Source organism: Rhododendron vialii, chromosome 13a (genome assembly GCF_030253575.1).
Source record: "Rhododendron vialii isolate Sample 1 chromosome 13a, ASM3025357v1".
NCBI lineage: Eukaryota > Viridiplantae > Streptophyta > Magnoliopsida > Ericales > Ericaceae > Rhododendron > Rhododendron vialii.
The window spans coordinates 10,594,305-10,608,957 of record NC_080569.1 but is presented as its reverse complement, the minus strand read 5'-3'; the positions used below and the strand labels follow the sequence as shown (position 1 = coordinate 10,608,957).

The following is a 14,653-nucleotide window of genomic DNA, read 5'->3' as shown; positions in this document are numbered from 1 at the left end:
TGTGCAAGTCGAGACAAAAGAGGTGTGATGGGGGTTTTACGAAAGAAAACTTGGCTTTCTGTTCAAAAAAAAACTTGGGCTTTGAAATTTGTCGCGACTCGCAGGGGAGGGGGGTTCACCTGGTTTCCGAAACAAAAGTGCTACACATACAATAGTTGTATAAAATATAACACACAACCAATTTTTAGCCCTCCATTGTCGTAATAAATGGTCAGGATTCACTCAAACTCTTCCCATAAAAGTTAGAATTTTCTTTGGAAGAGTTTTTTTAAAGTCTAGACCGTCCAAATACATCTAGACGGTCAGACTTACGACCACAATCAACACAACGGTTGTGCAAGTAGCATTTTTGTTTCCGAAAGGAGGCGGTCCCCGGTTTCGAGACGCCCAGGGATCGCGACACGTGTTCTCTGTAGGCGCAGATCTTACACGCGGCGGAGTTTCGTTCCAAGCTGTGGTAGGAGGCGTGATGGCACGTGATGTAGGGACCCACCACCACTCGGGATCTACTAGCTTGGGTGCCAGGCTGCCAGCTGTTTCTGGCCTGTGCTCCTGTCCTCTCAAATTCGGACACCCCAAAAAATCTCCCCCCATTTTATCGTCTCGTTCTTTTGGCTCTTCTGTAAATGTCGTCTCTCTCCCTCTCTCCCTCTCTCTCTTATCAGAAAAAGGGTGGGAGGGGGCGATCAACGTAGTAATTCTCTTGATTATGACCATAGGGGCTTCCTATCTGTTATAAACTGTCTGGTTCGAGCCATAGCTGCTGTCCATGAGGACAGACCGTCACGACATCACCACCTAGATATAGGATGATAAGGAAACAAATACCCCATTCTCCTGCCACTGACAAGACTCGAACCTGAGTCTGTTGAGTTTTGTTCATTCTCCACTTAAGCGGGTAAACATTACCTTCCTTTCCTATTGGTTGAAATAGTGTGGATTTTACCACAAAGTGATGTCATATTTACCAAAAAGTGTAATGCACGATAAGCATGATATCACTTTATGATGAGATCCACACCATTTTAATCAATAAAAAAAATATAATATTTATCTTCTTTTAAGGGGTGGAACAAAATTGCACTCGGGAACGAAGGAGGCTTGCCATCTAAAGTACCACCATCGGTGTCTTTTTCTCTCTCTCTGTCTTTTTCTCTCTCTGCTTTTATTGGAGTAGTATTTATATTTAGTGATGAGAAAGTATTTTAGGGGAATAAGCTGAAATTCGGGTATTACATTACGTAGTTTGTAATGTGAAGTATATAATTGGAGTTTGGTTGAACGTTGAACGGAATATCATGCTTTGCTTGTGAAAACGACGCTTTATTAGGCCCGGCCCCACGCTAAAAAAGCTTTTATTCTACTTTCAGTTGCACCAGAAAAAAAAAAAACTGAAAGAGAAATACGGTTAGTAGGTGGTTGATTTTTCCTTTGATAATTCCGGTATTTGGACCAGTTCACTGCATGGCTCGACTTATTTCAAGGGACCAATTATACTACGGCCAATATGCAGGGGTTCAAATTATATGGGTCGATCCTCAAAAAATTGATAGCACCAGAAATATTTCAAATTATCCGAGATCTTAAAAAAAAGCTCGTAAGTCTCATATTTTGACCATTAAAGTAATCCATTGGGTTTGTAAGTTGGGAGAATTTTTTTTTTTCCTCCAAAAGTGTTGAATTTAGCTTTAGGAGATTTACCATTGTCAAGAATGTTGTCGGAAAGTGGTATGCGGGTAATTTTTTTCTTCCAAAAGCTTTGAATTAGCTTTAGACGATTTTCTATTGTCAAGAATTTTGTGGAACAGACTTTTGGGGTATCCAAGAAATCAAGTTCAAAATTCCAGAATTCTAGTGAATTCTGAAATTTCTATGAATTAGACTTTACGGATTAATGGATAACATTGTTAGTTAGTATGTAGGTTCATACCATACTTGCGAACTCGAAGATCACGAAATACATGAACTTAGATATTTTAGTTTGGGAATGATTTTCGCACTCTAAACTATCTTACAAACGTACTTCACAATTTATTGTTATTGCTTAAAATCTAAAAATGCATTATGCATAATTTTAAAAACACGTTAAAAGTTAAATTTTGGAGTATGTTTATTCAAAAAAAGAGTGCAAATCCTTTTACATTTTGTTTTGTTCGTGTTAATTGTAGAGGCCTTAAAGCTATTTTACAACCTTTTTTGATTGATTAATGTTTCCTCTTGCAATCTTTTTTTTTTTTGGGGGAAAAGAAAGAGAGAGAGAAAAATTCTCAAAGCTTAGAAGAATTTAATTCAAAAATACACTTTTTTAACTCAAAAGTGTAGCAACACGCGACTTTTGATTGATTAACTTGCCAGAGCAGGCGAGGTACTGTAGTCTCTCTCTCTCTCTCTCTCTCTCTCTCTCTCTCTCCGCTTTCAAAGCCACCAAATCTGAGCCCTGCAAACCACAGTGATGTTATTGTATTCGTTGGATCTGACAAAGGTAAGAACAATTGCCCTTTCTCTCGGATCTGGTCATCGTAGAGGTTTCAATAGATGTATTTGAAAGGATTTTCTTTTCTTGATTTCGATTTCAGGTGGATTGGATTTTTGTTGTGTATGGATATGAATGTGTATGTATATATCTGTGTATAGATGTGTTTCCTCTTTTAAAAAAATAGTAGTTTAGTGATTATTAGATAACCTAAATGCCTAGGTTGTTGGGCACCTCATTCATTTAGTAGCGAGACAAAGTAAAAATTGACACTTTTGCTGGACAATTTGCTTAGGAATTGTTTGAGGATGTTGGAGAAGCGTTAAGAGAATATAAATAAAGAGAGAAAGAAAGAAAGAAGGTTAAAGTGATGTGATAAGATTAAGGTCCTTATGGAGTATATTTTTAGTTTCCATCACCTTACATATTGTTATCGGTTTCAACATCATGTCGCCATAGTCTCTTTTCTTTTAATAGTCAGGTATCTGAGCCAACTTACGCGTACTTTAATTAATTCTGAGAGATCATAAATTTACCGTCCACTAACGGGATCCACTTTTGAAGCAAGAGGCCATACCTAGTCACTGCGCTTTTCAGTTAACAATTTTTTTTTGGCCATTTTCCTTTTTTTTAACCCCTAGATTTGGTTTTCTAAGTTTCTACCTCAAATCAGAACTAAAATAAAAGTTAAAATAGCCAAACTCAATTTATAATGACCATAGGAACGTGCTCATAAACATCAAAGAGCACTGTACATGTTTGCTTTCAAAAGGACTTCCATATTTTGGCATTCTACAATGTGAAAAAGCTATGATGTAAATATACACTAGCTCGCGCACAACTCTACTAATCTATGCTCTTTGAAGTTTATAACGGGACAAATCCTCTAATGCCCCAAGATTAGAAATGTTTGCGTTTGGATCCTTGAGATTCGAACATGTAACCTCACGAAAAACAAACACTTATTAATTATTTTCTCATGTCCACTCGATCATGTCGTTGGGGTTAACTTCTCCTAATACTAGTAGCGGAAAAAATTGTTAAACTCTTGCCCACCGGATTTGAAGGGCACGTGGCTGTCCTGGAAAGGCCGATATCGCCGTCATGTTTTAATGCCTAAGTTTGATTCGTAATCACCAACTAATTAATAAGATAGTAATATTAACCAATAATGATGGTTCTACATTTAGGGTTATCTTAACAAGTCATCACAGCTTTATAGTACAAATTAATAAAGTACGCCTTAATCGGTCCACTAATCTCTATCCTGATCTAGTTCTTTCTTGGGGAAAGCATTTTATAGGGTTTTTGCAGATTTCCCGTATAATAATATATAGAGAATCTCGTAATGCTTTTGGGGTATAATGAGATGTAAAAAAGAGGCAAATAATCGATAGGGGCTGGGAGATGTTCAAGGCCTTGGAATTAGAAACTTGTTTTGTTTTAAAGTCTTAGGTTCGAAAGCTCTTTTAAGGTACTATCAACTTCTTTAGATTCAGTTCATATGAATTTTTGCTCTGATTTTAATTGGAGTCCCCGCAAGTGGGCGATGTGATTGACCTTCAAGATTAGTCGAAATGTGCGTAAACTGATCCGGATACCAAAGCTACAAGAAAAAGACAAATAATTTGATGCATTCTGTGGTTAAAAAAAATCCTTAATGCAAGCCATTTTATGCGCTCAATCTACCGATTTAGACCCAATTTTTTGATAGCTCAGAACGTCCGATCCAGTATTCGCGTATCTCATCTAATTCCTGTGAAACCAATTGCATTATCCACAAATAGTAGTCATATTAAAGGTGGGGAAAAAATGCGAATGGACTAGTTCCACAAGAATTGGTAAGATCTAAGAGATTTCGAATCTGATTCCAAAGAGAGAATAATTCTTAATTAATTAGTCTTGTGTCTTGACCACCAGAATAACCACTCGGATTATGTCTATTTATCATGCTTACTATTTCGAAGATCCAAATACAGAATAACTTTCCAATGGCGCTTATGTCTACGATGCGTTTATTTATTAACAGATCCGAAATCGAAATAAGGAAAAATAATCACTTAAATTTCTCGTAATTTCAATGAAGTTACATACAGTATATATTCGCATTCACAGCTTCTCTCAATTCTCTTCTTTTTCCAAAACTTTTGTGTGCACATTTTTTTTGAATGAGATTTGAAAGGGCTTGTGGCTAGCCTCGAAAGGGCCAACATATGTGGACGTCATGCTAATTATAAATGTCTGTTTTCGATTCCGAATCACAGTGGCTACAGCAAAAAGTTGTGTATTATTGGATTATAAGCAATAATGATGTTCATCGAAAACAAATTTTATTTCCCAACTTGCCAAAGTATGTCTTAGTTATAACCAACAATCTCTATCCTGACCTATTTCTTTAATGAGGGAACTATCTTGTGGGGTCGTAAATTGAGAAAAAGAGAGATATAGGTCGAAGATGCATGGTTTTTATTGGGTATTTGATTGATTGATTGATTTGAAAAAGATGACATAAATTTTTTTTTTAATCGGCAAAAAGAAAGATTTAAGATGACATGATTTTTCGTTTGGCACAAAGGGTATTCGTGGTATATTTTGATTTGAGAATTATTACATGGATCATCATCTTTGTTGAGAGGATATGGTATTTGTAAGTTGTTTAATTTCCTGGTATGAACTTGAATACTTGATGCCAAATGCTCCTAAACATTTTGCGAGAAAATTAAACAAACATAATGTACATAATATATAACCAACTAGAGCTAGCTTGGTTGATTATGATTTTGTCATCTCACTAGGAGGTCCATCGGGAGTACTTCGAAGGGCTTTTTTTGTTTCTTTGTTTTTGTTTTTTTTTCTTCACTATGATAGCCTTATTTATTTTATTAATTGAGTTGGATTATTTCGTGGACTATCACGCTTAATGTAGTGTCCCGAATTTATATATTATAATTCATGCATGATATAAATGATTTCTCCAATCAATTAACATAAAAAAATGAATGGAATATATATGGATGATAGTTCTTGAAGACCTATCACACTCAGTCTTCCCGACCAATCACACTCTTATTAACATTAATTGATTATATTCTTTTCCTTTTTCTTCCTCTCTGCCCCTTTTTTCTCAATGTTGTCATTCTGTCCATTCTACATACATACTCTACTGTTTGGGCTGTTAAAAAAATAAAACAAAAATGTTCCGCTAAGGTTCTTATTTTTCGTTTTTCGAAATATGTCATTATCTCTCATAATATACATATCATATTTCCCTTAGCGGAACGAGACTCGTTGCATAATCGTCGATCGGTAGGACCATTCCTTCCTACTCTCGCTCGCACTCACGCATGTAAATTATGTGACCTTATTACGCCAAACAAAACCGATTATTTGTTCACCTAATATAACTATTCTAACTTCTTAATAATACAACTATGCCGATAATCATAACTCTATATTTGTCTTCCAATTTGAGAAATATAAATATTGTAGACTTGTAGCTATATATGCACGGACATTATTCCCAACAATTAAATCAAGAACCAAACCCTAGCTAGAACTAATCCTTTTATAGGGTTATTACATTGTTGTAGACTTGTAGGGTTACGGTGCTGAAAATGTCAACATAGTTGTGGAAACCTAGCAGAGTAGCTAGGATAGAGCGTAAGAAAGCGTTATCCCTTCATTCAATGAAGGATGGACATGGGGCTATCCTGGACATGAAGCATGCATGCATGCATGATGCTCATGTTGCTACTTGCTAGCTATCCTGGACAGTTATTCATACTGTTGGTCGTGGGGCTAGCATCATGTCCACGCGGATCGAACCGTAGCACTTAGGAGGTCTACTACGTTTTAGTATAAGAAAATAAAATTAGGCTTTTATCACTACATACGGATTTTAATAAGATGATAAGCGCTTGATCGTAACACATACAGATAAACACTTTGAGGGTGCCCACTTAGGACAATGACCTCTGTGCATGACTAGAAATAGATCGTCGCTAAGTCATGTTTGACAGGCTCAGAATAAATATAGGAGTATCTCCTTATTATTAGTTATTAATAAAGTGCGTGCTTTCGGTGATTGAATTCCGCCTAACTTCGAGCACGACTAATGAAGCATATATAGACTTGGTATCACCCAAAACAAATTTCATCAAAACAATAATAGTTTACTAGCACCAGCTAATTAAAACAACACAACGCCCTAACGTTCACTCCAGAGGTACGGTAAAATTATGTTACTACTACAATATTAATTAGGAATGTGTTACACTGTGGGCATGCACTAGATACGTACGCAACTGGTCGTGGCAGTAATATTTAACTTGCAGAGTTTGAAGCTTCTGTCTCTAAGCATTATTTACTTGAATGACAATTTTACTTATGGATCGGTGCTAATATAATTGAAGTGAGATCAGTTGGAGATGCTTATCCCAAAAACTTTACACTTTACGATCGATACATGTGAAAAATGTTTTCGCAATCTCCTAGCAGCTCTGGCAAGTTAGTTATAATTAAACTGCAGTTAGAAAAATGAATTGAAGGTACTCCTGATTCACTGTGCCTGCTGTTCCAACTTCCAAATGCCTTGTTCAACTTAACGTTATCAAGAACATTTGGTTAATCAGGAATCGTCACATCTTCGGCTAAAATACTATCCCTTCGGATAGCAACTTCTAATCACAGTCATGGCGCGCAGCACAAGAATGAAAAATGTTGGTGGGAAATTAAGAGGACCAAAAACAGGGCACCATTTTGGTTCATAATAGGTTGGAAGCCTCCTGAACCGAATGGGTTCAAATTAACTCAACACCGACAGCGCATCTCGTAACAATTCCACTCAAGCCGATGGAGGGGGATTGGTTCGGGATCACAATGGAAACTGGATAACGGGCTTCTGCCTGAATTTTGGAGCAGCTATAAGTCTAGCCGTGAAAATTTGGAGGCTGCGTGACGGATTACAGTTAGCAACTAGTCTTCAACTATCAAACTTGGAAGTTGAATGAGACTCCATAGTCATGATCCAGTTACTTGCTAGAAATTAGGATGAAACACACCAATTGAGTGCTCTATTGAATGATTACTGGTACCTCTTGCAGCAGTTAGGAGTGATTGAAGTGAAACATAGCTTTAGAGAGGACAATGCGTGTGCGGACCGGCTGACAAATTTGGTATTGCAAGTGGAAGTGGGGTTTCATGTTTTAGATAATATGCCTAGTTGTGTATTTCTATTCAATTAAGGGCGGGTGTTCGAAGGATTGCATACCCTAGACTCATGTACTATTCTAACTAGTTTTATTATAATTCCAGTTTATCAAAAAAAAAAAAGAAACGTTATCAAGTGGAATCCACGAGTGAAGAAGGAAGCAGGTGAGTGGATAATGTTTATCAACTCAGGCCACGTTCGATCTTTTCATCAATCGCTGCAATAGTGACCCAGAACTTCTGCCTAGTTAGAAGGAAAACAAAAAAAACAAAAAACAAAAAGTGCCGATTAAAATTCTAGAAGCTTATCAACTATTTTGGTGTCTCTCTATACAGAACTTTTGTTCTGATTTTAGATGGTCCCCTGTGAATGAACGAAAGGTGAAAGTAGTCATCCATTGTTACTAGAGAGGTGGGCGCAAGCTAGCATATGAGTTTTTAAAGAATTCAAGAAGCTTATCCAAATGGATGAATATGAGAAATGCATTATATGCATGCGCTGATCACACACACTCTCTCACAGAGAGAGAGAGAGAGAGAGAGAGAGAGAGAGAGATGCATTTGGGTACTGCTAGTACGTACATATATGATCCATGATCAAGAAAGTGAATAACCAAGGTTTCATCCGGGACTAGTGTATCTATATATATATATATATATATATATATATATATATATATATATTCATGAATATGATACTACTACTACAGAGAGAGAGAGAGAGAGAGAGAGAGAGAGAGAACAATGGAGTAAAATTTGAGCAAGTGAATAAAAAAAGAGTTAAACCAGAAAAATGGCAATGCAGCAGATGGACAAATTAGTTCAGCGATCTCTCTTAAATAGGAGGGCTTAAGATTCCAGCCAGCTCGTGCTCTTCGATCGTCCACCTCCACCAGAGCCCATCTTTTTATGCATTGTTAACCCCAGTCCTAGCCAATTAATTATAAACGTGCCTCATATCATAAAGCTTTATGCTGCTTGTTTACATCTTCATATGCCCCTATAATATTGTGGATGAGGCGCTCCTTTATCACGTGCTCTTAGTTTTATTGCTCTTTTTAACTTATACTACTCCCATCATTTACTATTCTCCTCTTACCTAGTTTAAAAAAGTGAAAATATACAATCCAGAAGTACCGCCACAGTGGTATTCCGAATCACTTTATATCCACACATTCTTGTGGGAGGAAAAACATGACTACTAAGAGTTTTTATTTGATTTATCAGATCTCTTATCGATCGTTTGAGTTTATTATTAGTGTTTTGCTTTATCTAATGATCAATATTGTCAATGTATAGCTTTTCCGTATTGTCGGCCCAAACACATAGCAGAATTTTCTTTAGAAAATTAGAGGTTGGTCCTACTTTTTAGGATTTCATCCCAACCCTAAATATTATTGCTGAACCTTAATAAACTTTGTTATGTTGCATAATGACTTTTTTTGCCCCTGTGAACTATGCGAGTTGTTTATGTGAAATATGTGAATTGTATATGTGACCCAAGGCGCGTATTTTTGTCCGAAATAGTTGGCCGGGACTATATCGGGCATGAACAAGATGGGCAGGTGACTAATTTGGGCCCAAGCCTAATTTACGGGGCCAGCCCATAAAAACCCCGATTTTCTTTATCAGCTTGGTCTGTTCACACAAACTGGACATTTAGTTGGGCTTTAAACAGAATTCGCGAATTCAAAAGCCCATAACCGATAAATCCATTTTCCAGCCCATAAGCCCTCTCACAGGCAAACAAAACATTTCATCTCAGCCCATTATCCCATAAATCCTTGGGAAAATGACGGTCAATGACGTGTTTTGATAATTAATATCTGCCAAGAACATTTTCAGTATTAACAAATATTCTTAATTTGTTCTTGACGAATATTAATTATCAAAACACGTCATAGACAGTCATTTTCCCTAAATCCTTTCGCCAGCCCATAAGCCCACTCACGGGCGAACCGGATACAGTATATCACCAGTCAGAATCATTTTCAAAACCCTACCTTTATAACCCTCATTTCCACCAGGAAAACCGCCCCCACTCTGAAACCCTAGAACACCCCATCTCTCTCCACAACAATGCCTCCGAAGTTCGATCCATCCCAGGTAGTCGACGTCTACGTCCGAGTCACCGGCGGAGAGGTAGGCGCGGCGAGTTCACTCGCCCCCAAGATCGGCCCGCTCGGTCTCTCCCCCAAGAAGATCGGCGAGGACATCGCCAAGGAGACCGCCAAGGACTGGAAGGGCCTCCGCGTCACCGTCAAGCTGACCGTCCAGAACCGCCAGGCCAAGGTCGCCGTGGTCCCCTCCGCCGCCGCCCTCGTCATCAAGGCCCTCAAGGAGCCCGAGCGCGACCGGAAGAAGACCAAGAACATCAAGCACACGGGGAACATCTCGCTCGACGACGTCATCGAGATCGCCAAGGTGATGAGGCCGAGGTCCATGGCCAAGGAGCTCACCGGGACCGTCAAGGAGATATTGGGGACCTGCGTCTCGGTGGGGTGTACGGTGGACGGGAAGAACCCTAAGGATTTGCAGCAGGAGATTGCCGATGGTGACGTGGAGGTTCCTGAGGATTGAGGGGGGTTTTGGAAGTGAGAAAAACTACTTGTTTTAATTAATATAGTTTTTGAAGTTTGGTTCTGGTATCTGCTTTTTTTTTTTTGGGATAATTGGAGGTGCTTGGAATTTTATTTTCGATATAATTCAGTTTTGCAGTTTATGAGTTTTCGGCCATAATTTTTGGTCTGGTATTGCTGTTGGATGATGCATTGGTGATTGAATAACTGGTGGTTAGTTTAACTGTTGAATCTGATGAGATTAGTATGGAAATGCATGTTTTGTGATCTATCGCATGTTTAGAAACTGTAATTGGGGATTGTGTTGGTCTTAATTGTGAGGATTGCTTGGCTTAGATTAGTTAACTTAGTTGTACTTCGTATATGCAATCTAAACTCTAGCACTGCAGCTGCAGCAGCATTGAGATATAATGAAATTCGTCGAGTGGTTTTTACCCGTGTCAAATAACGACTAGCTTCTCCCATTCTCAATTTCGCTCATATAAACTCCAGCAATTTTGAATGTTTCCAAGAGATGTTTTCACATTCTTGCTTCCTCTATCGGTAGGCGCATTATGTGACCTAGGTGTTACCTTTTTTTTGATCATTACCTAGGTGTTACCTGGCTCATGCAAGGATTTACACAAGTGACTGAGTATGTATTTAATGGTTTTTATATGCAATTTTGTTTGGAGGAAAATGTGTTTTAGGATGTAAAACTAATAAGATGGAAGCAAACAACAACCGCCTGTATATAAACTTCCCACTCACCCTGAGCATATCTAAGCTTCCCGAGCCTTAAGTTTTAGTGCACTTTCATGTCACATTCGGATACGAATTTCGGCACCATTCTTCCGTTACATGAGTTATGTCCACTTAACTTCTGATACTCGTATCTATTTTCTGTGGCTTTGGGAGTTGTTGACATGGTTATGACTGTCACCACTCTATCTCTCTCTGTGATGTTGTGAATCTCCCGCGAATTACATTTCTATCTCCCTCGCCCCCAATTCTCCCACTTTTTGCATGGCTTGTGATGGTTTAATCACAGTATCTACTGGGTTGGGGGCAGAATTACCTTTTCCAAGGTAGGGTGTGCACAGGGAAGGGAGTACACTGGCCAGGTACCCTGCTTGGTGCCATCACAAGTAGAAAATAGATAGGTACCCTGACCTTTGTCCATCACTTATTCCACCACTTTGATTGAAGTTTGGAAATTTGGTCAAGTATACTTTATTAAAAAAAAAAAAACCCCTTAAAAGTAGGAAGTTTTTGGCTGCCCCTTCTGTTCTAAGAAGTGTTTTTAGTTCAAAGCATGCCCCTATGTTTTAGTTAATGGGCTATCTAGTTTACAAGTTACTCTTTGACAATCTTTTCCTTCCTCTTGTGACTAGTCTGTACTCCATTCTGTAGAAATGGAAATTAGTTTTGGAGTTCTACAATCTGGTGGTTCAGTTTAAGATTGACATGGTGAAACTACCTTGAGTGCAGCCACAGTTCATGGTTGCAATGTCTACAAAAACACAAATTTAACCGGTGCGATGGTTTAATCACAGTATCCAGTTGGGTTGGGGGCAGAATTAGCTTCTCTGAGAGTGGTGTTCAAAGGAAAGGGAGTACACTAGCTAGGTACCCTACCCAGTGCCATCGCTAGTGGAAATTAGAATTAGACCCTTTTCAGGACTGTAAATGATTCGGGGTGGATTTATTGTCTCAACAGACCTTTGTTCCTCACTTATCCCCAATACTTTTGATTAAAGTTTGGAAATCTGTTCAAATTATTGCACTTAAAACCTTTTGAGTCAGAAGTTTTTGGCTGTCGTTTTTGTTCTAACTAGTGTTTTTATTTCAAAGCATGTCCATGTGATGCAGTTAATGGCTATCCTTTGATCAAGTATGTGGTTGCAGCTTAAGCATTTGTGTTGTTAAGTTGCTACTTCTCTTTGACAAATTTTCTGTTTCCCATTGTGACTAGGCCCCTACTCTTCAATGAAGAAATGGAAAATAGATCATGCAGTTTTACCAGAGATGTGCACAATATCTGTGCAGTTAGACCTTCTGTTGCTATTAATAAGTGACGCTGATAATTAAGAGTCCTTTTGTACAAGTTGTAGTGGGCCGGATTGGACTATTACTCCATAGGGCTGGTTTTTTTTTTTTTTTTTGATCAGCATACTCCATGGGCCTGTTAATATAATGTTTGTGGTGCAAAGTGTGGACCGGACCCTTAGTTCCAAGGAGCTTGGAACTGTGAATCCCAGATGAGGGGGATTAGAAAACCCAAGGGGGGTGTGTCCTTCCTTTAATATGATCCTTACCTCAAAATGCAGTTACACATGGTTTGGCATATCGACAACGAATTCCTCATAGGATCTTCATTTGCTTTAAAAACTAGGGAGACAGTTTGTTTACTGCAGGGGAGGACTAAAATCTGCCTATAGGCAGGCAATCCACGCTTGAAATAATAGTCAACAAGATATTCCTCTGCTCGTTATTCTTTTGTACCCCACTCTAAAGTGTTTATTAGTATATAACTGTGCGCGTCTCTAAAGCTTAAAGAAGTCCATTTTTCCCTGTAGAGCTGCCGTTGGGAAAAAGGCCAGTCCTCGGTTTCTCTGCCGTTATCGGATTAGATAGTTGTTGAACAGTTTGAGCATTCTGATGGTTCCTCCCATGCAGGAGTGAAAACCATGATGCTCCGGGGGAGTGGCTCAAAAAACTCAGACAGACAATGCAAAGAATGGAAATGTGGAAGGATCAGGTTTACGAGGTCTTGCAATCAGGACGGGCTTGGTTGAGTTTGGTTAGGTCAGAAAGGGCCAAACACTTGGGTTGAACAAATATTGATTTTGGACCATTAAAGTGAACCCGTCCATATATTAGAAGCAGAAACCTTTTGACCATTAAAGTGATTTTGTCATAGATTCAGATAAAAATACATATTCGCTATGCCAAGCAAAAGCAACGTTAAAGCGTATATGGACAAAAGATAACTTAAAAATATGTTTGAAAACAACAGTAAAAATTCCTTTCTAATCCAAGGTCTTTGTAGCCGAAGTGATATTCACCTAACTTCTCTATCTACATGGAGGCCTGTTGCGAGTTCGAACTTCATATATTATATAGAACAGTTGAAGGTCATAGGCATTCATTTTTCCTTGGGACGTAGGTTAGAGTGTGTTCTTTCACGTGATTAAAAAATCTCTTATAAAAAGGTTACTAAAATTCTAGGTTACCTCATTCATCTGAGTTAACATCTTAAAGCTCAAGTAACAAAATTAACAAATACTATGAGAAAAGGACAAGAGAAAAGAAGATGGGGTTGGCCGCACCATTTTTTTTTATAATCCAATATCCGGGTTGGCTTGCGCATATTTCAACTAATTTCGAGGCTCCGAAATTAACAACCGACAGACCCTTCAATAGTCCCAAGATTTGAAATATTTGGTCTCTGTAGAATTCAAATGCGATCTCATTAAAGATAAACACTTTCTGTATTTCTTTGCCATGATGTGAAATTCTCCCTAATCCCACATCGATCGGCTATACATGAAAATGTGAGATAGTATATAAGCTAATGTCCATTAGAACAATGATACTCACACAATAATTCAAATACAACAACTTACACAACCTCTCACATACATGTGGAGCCCACACATAATAGTGTGTGTGAAGCCTACATGTATGTGAGAGGTTGTGTTTGGTGTTATATCTGGATTGTTGTGTGAGTATCATTTTTGAGCTATTATTATCTCGAGTTATAACTTTCAAACCACCACTCATTAATTAAACCAAGAATTCGCAGATGAGCTAGCATGAATTGTTACACATATCCTCTTTGCTAGACTCCTTGGGTGCATGGTTGACTACACAGTTAACAATTCCATTTTACTTTCGTCAATGGTTTTGCTTCTTTTTTTGATGGCCAATAGTTTTGCCTGTAGGAGTAGTATTTTGTGAGCAGAGAAGCAGTTTGGAAGGTGAATTTTACAACCCCAAGTTCCAAACTATAGTTAATTATTAGTAAGAAAAAAAATAAATGAGGTAGATTGATATAATTACTAATTAGGGGATAATTAAATAGGTGGGGCGGGTGGCGATGGTCGGTTGGCTACGTTAGCATAAATTGTCAGGGGAGGGTCCAATGATTGGGTGTGGGCTTTAATACTTTTTACGTGACACGTGTTTAGGCTTCATCGACTAATTAAAACCAAACAGTGTCCACCCTAGTCAGCTTTAGCCTGTCAATTGTCATATTATCATAATTAAATACCGACTTTTTATATACTACTACTATAACGTATGAGAAAAATAATAAGGAAATGATTTATCCTTTTAATTATTCATCATGGGAAAGGAATACCAATTAAGTGTGCAATGCAATTGCACGTAAGTTTCATTTATATATATG

The 14,653-nt window shown here is 38.2% G+C and overlaps 1 protein-coding gene across 1 annotated transcript; it reads left to right on the top strand.

Moving 5' to 3' along the window:
* The first annotated feature begins 9,626 nt into the window (after positions 1-9,626).
* LOC131314422 (large ribosomal subunit protein uL11-like) lies at positions 9,627-10,483 on the top strand. Its single transcript, XM_058343025.1, has one exon. It carries the CDS (start codon positions 9,761-9,763, stop codon positions 10,259-10,261), a length of 501 nt encoding a protein of 166 aa, XP_058199008.1. The 5' UTR covers positions 9,627-9,760; the 3' UTR covers positions 10,262-10,483.
* Positions 10,484-14,653: the final 4,170 nt, after the last annotated feature.

Coding starts and splice junctions, on each gene's coding strand:
- LOC131314422 (XM_058343025.1), top strand. CDS start 9,761: ATGCCTCCGAAGTTCGATCCATCCCAGGTAGTCGACGTCTACGTCCGA.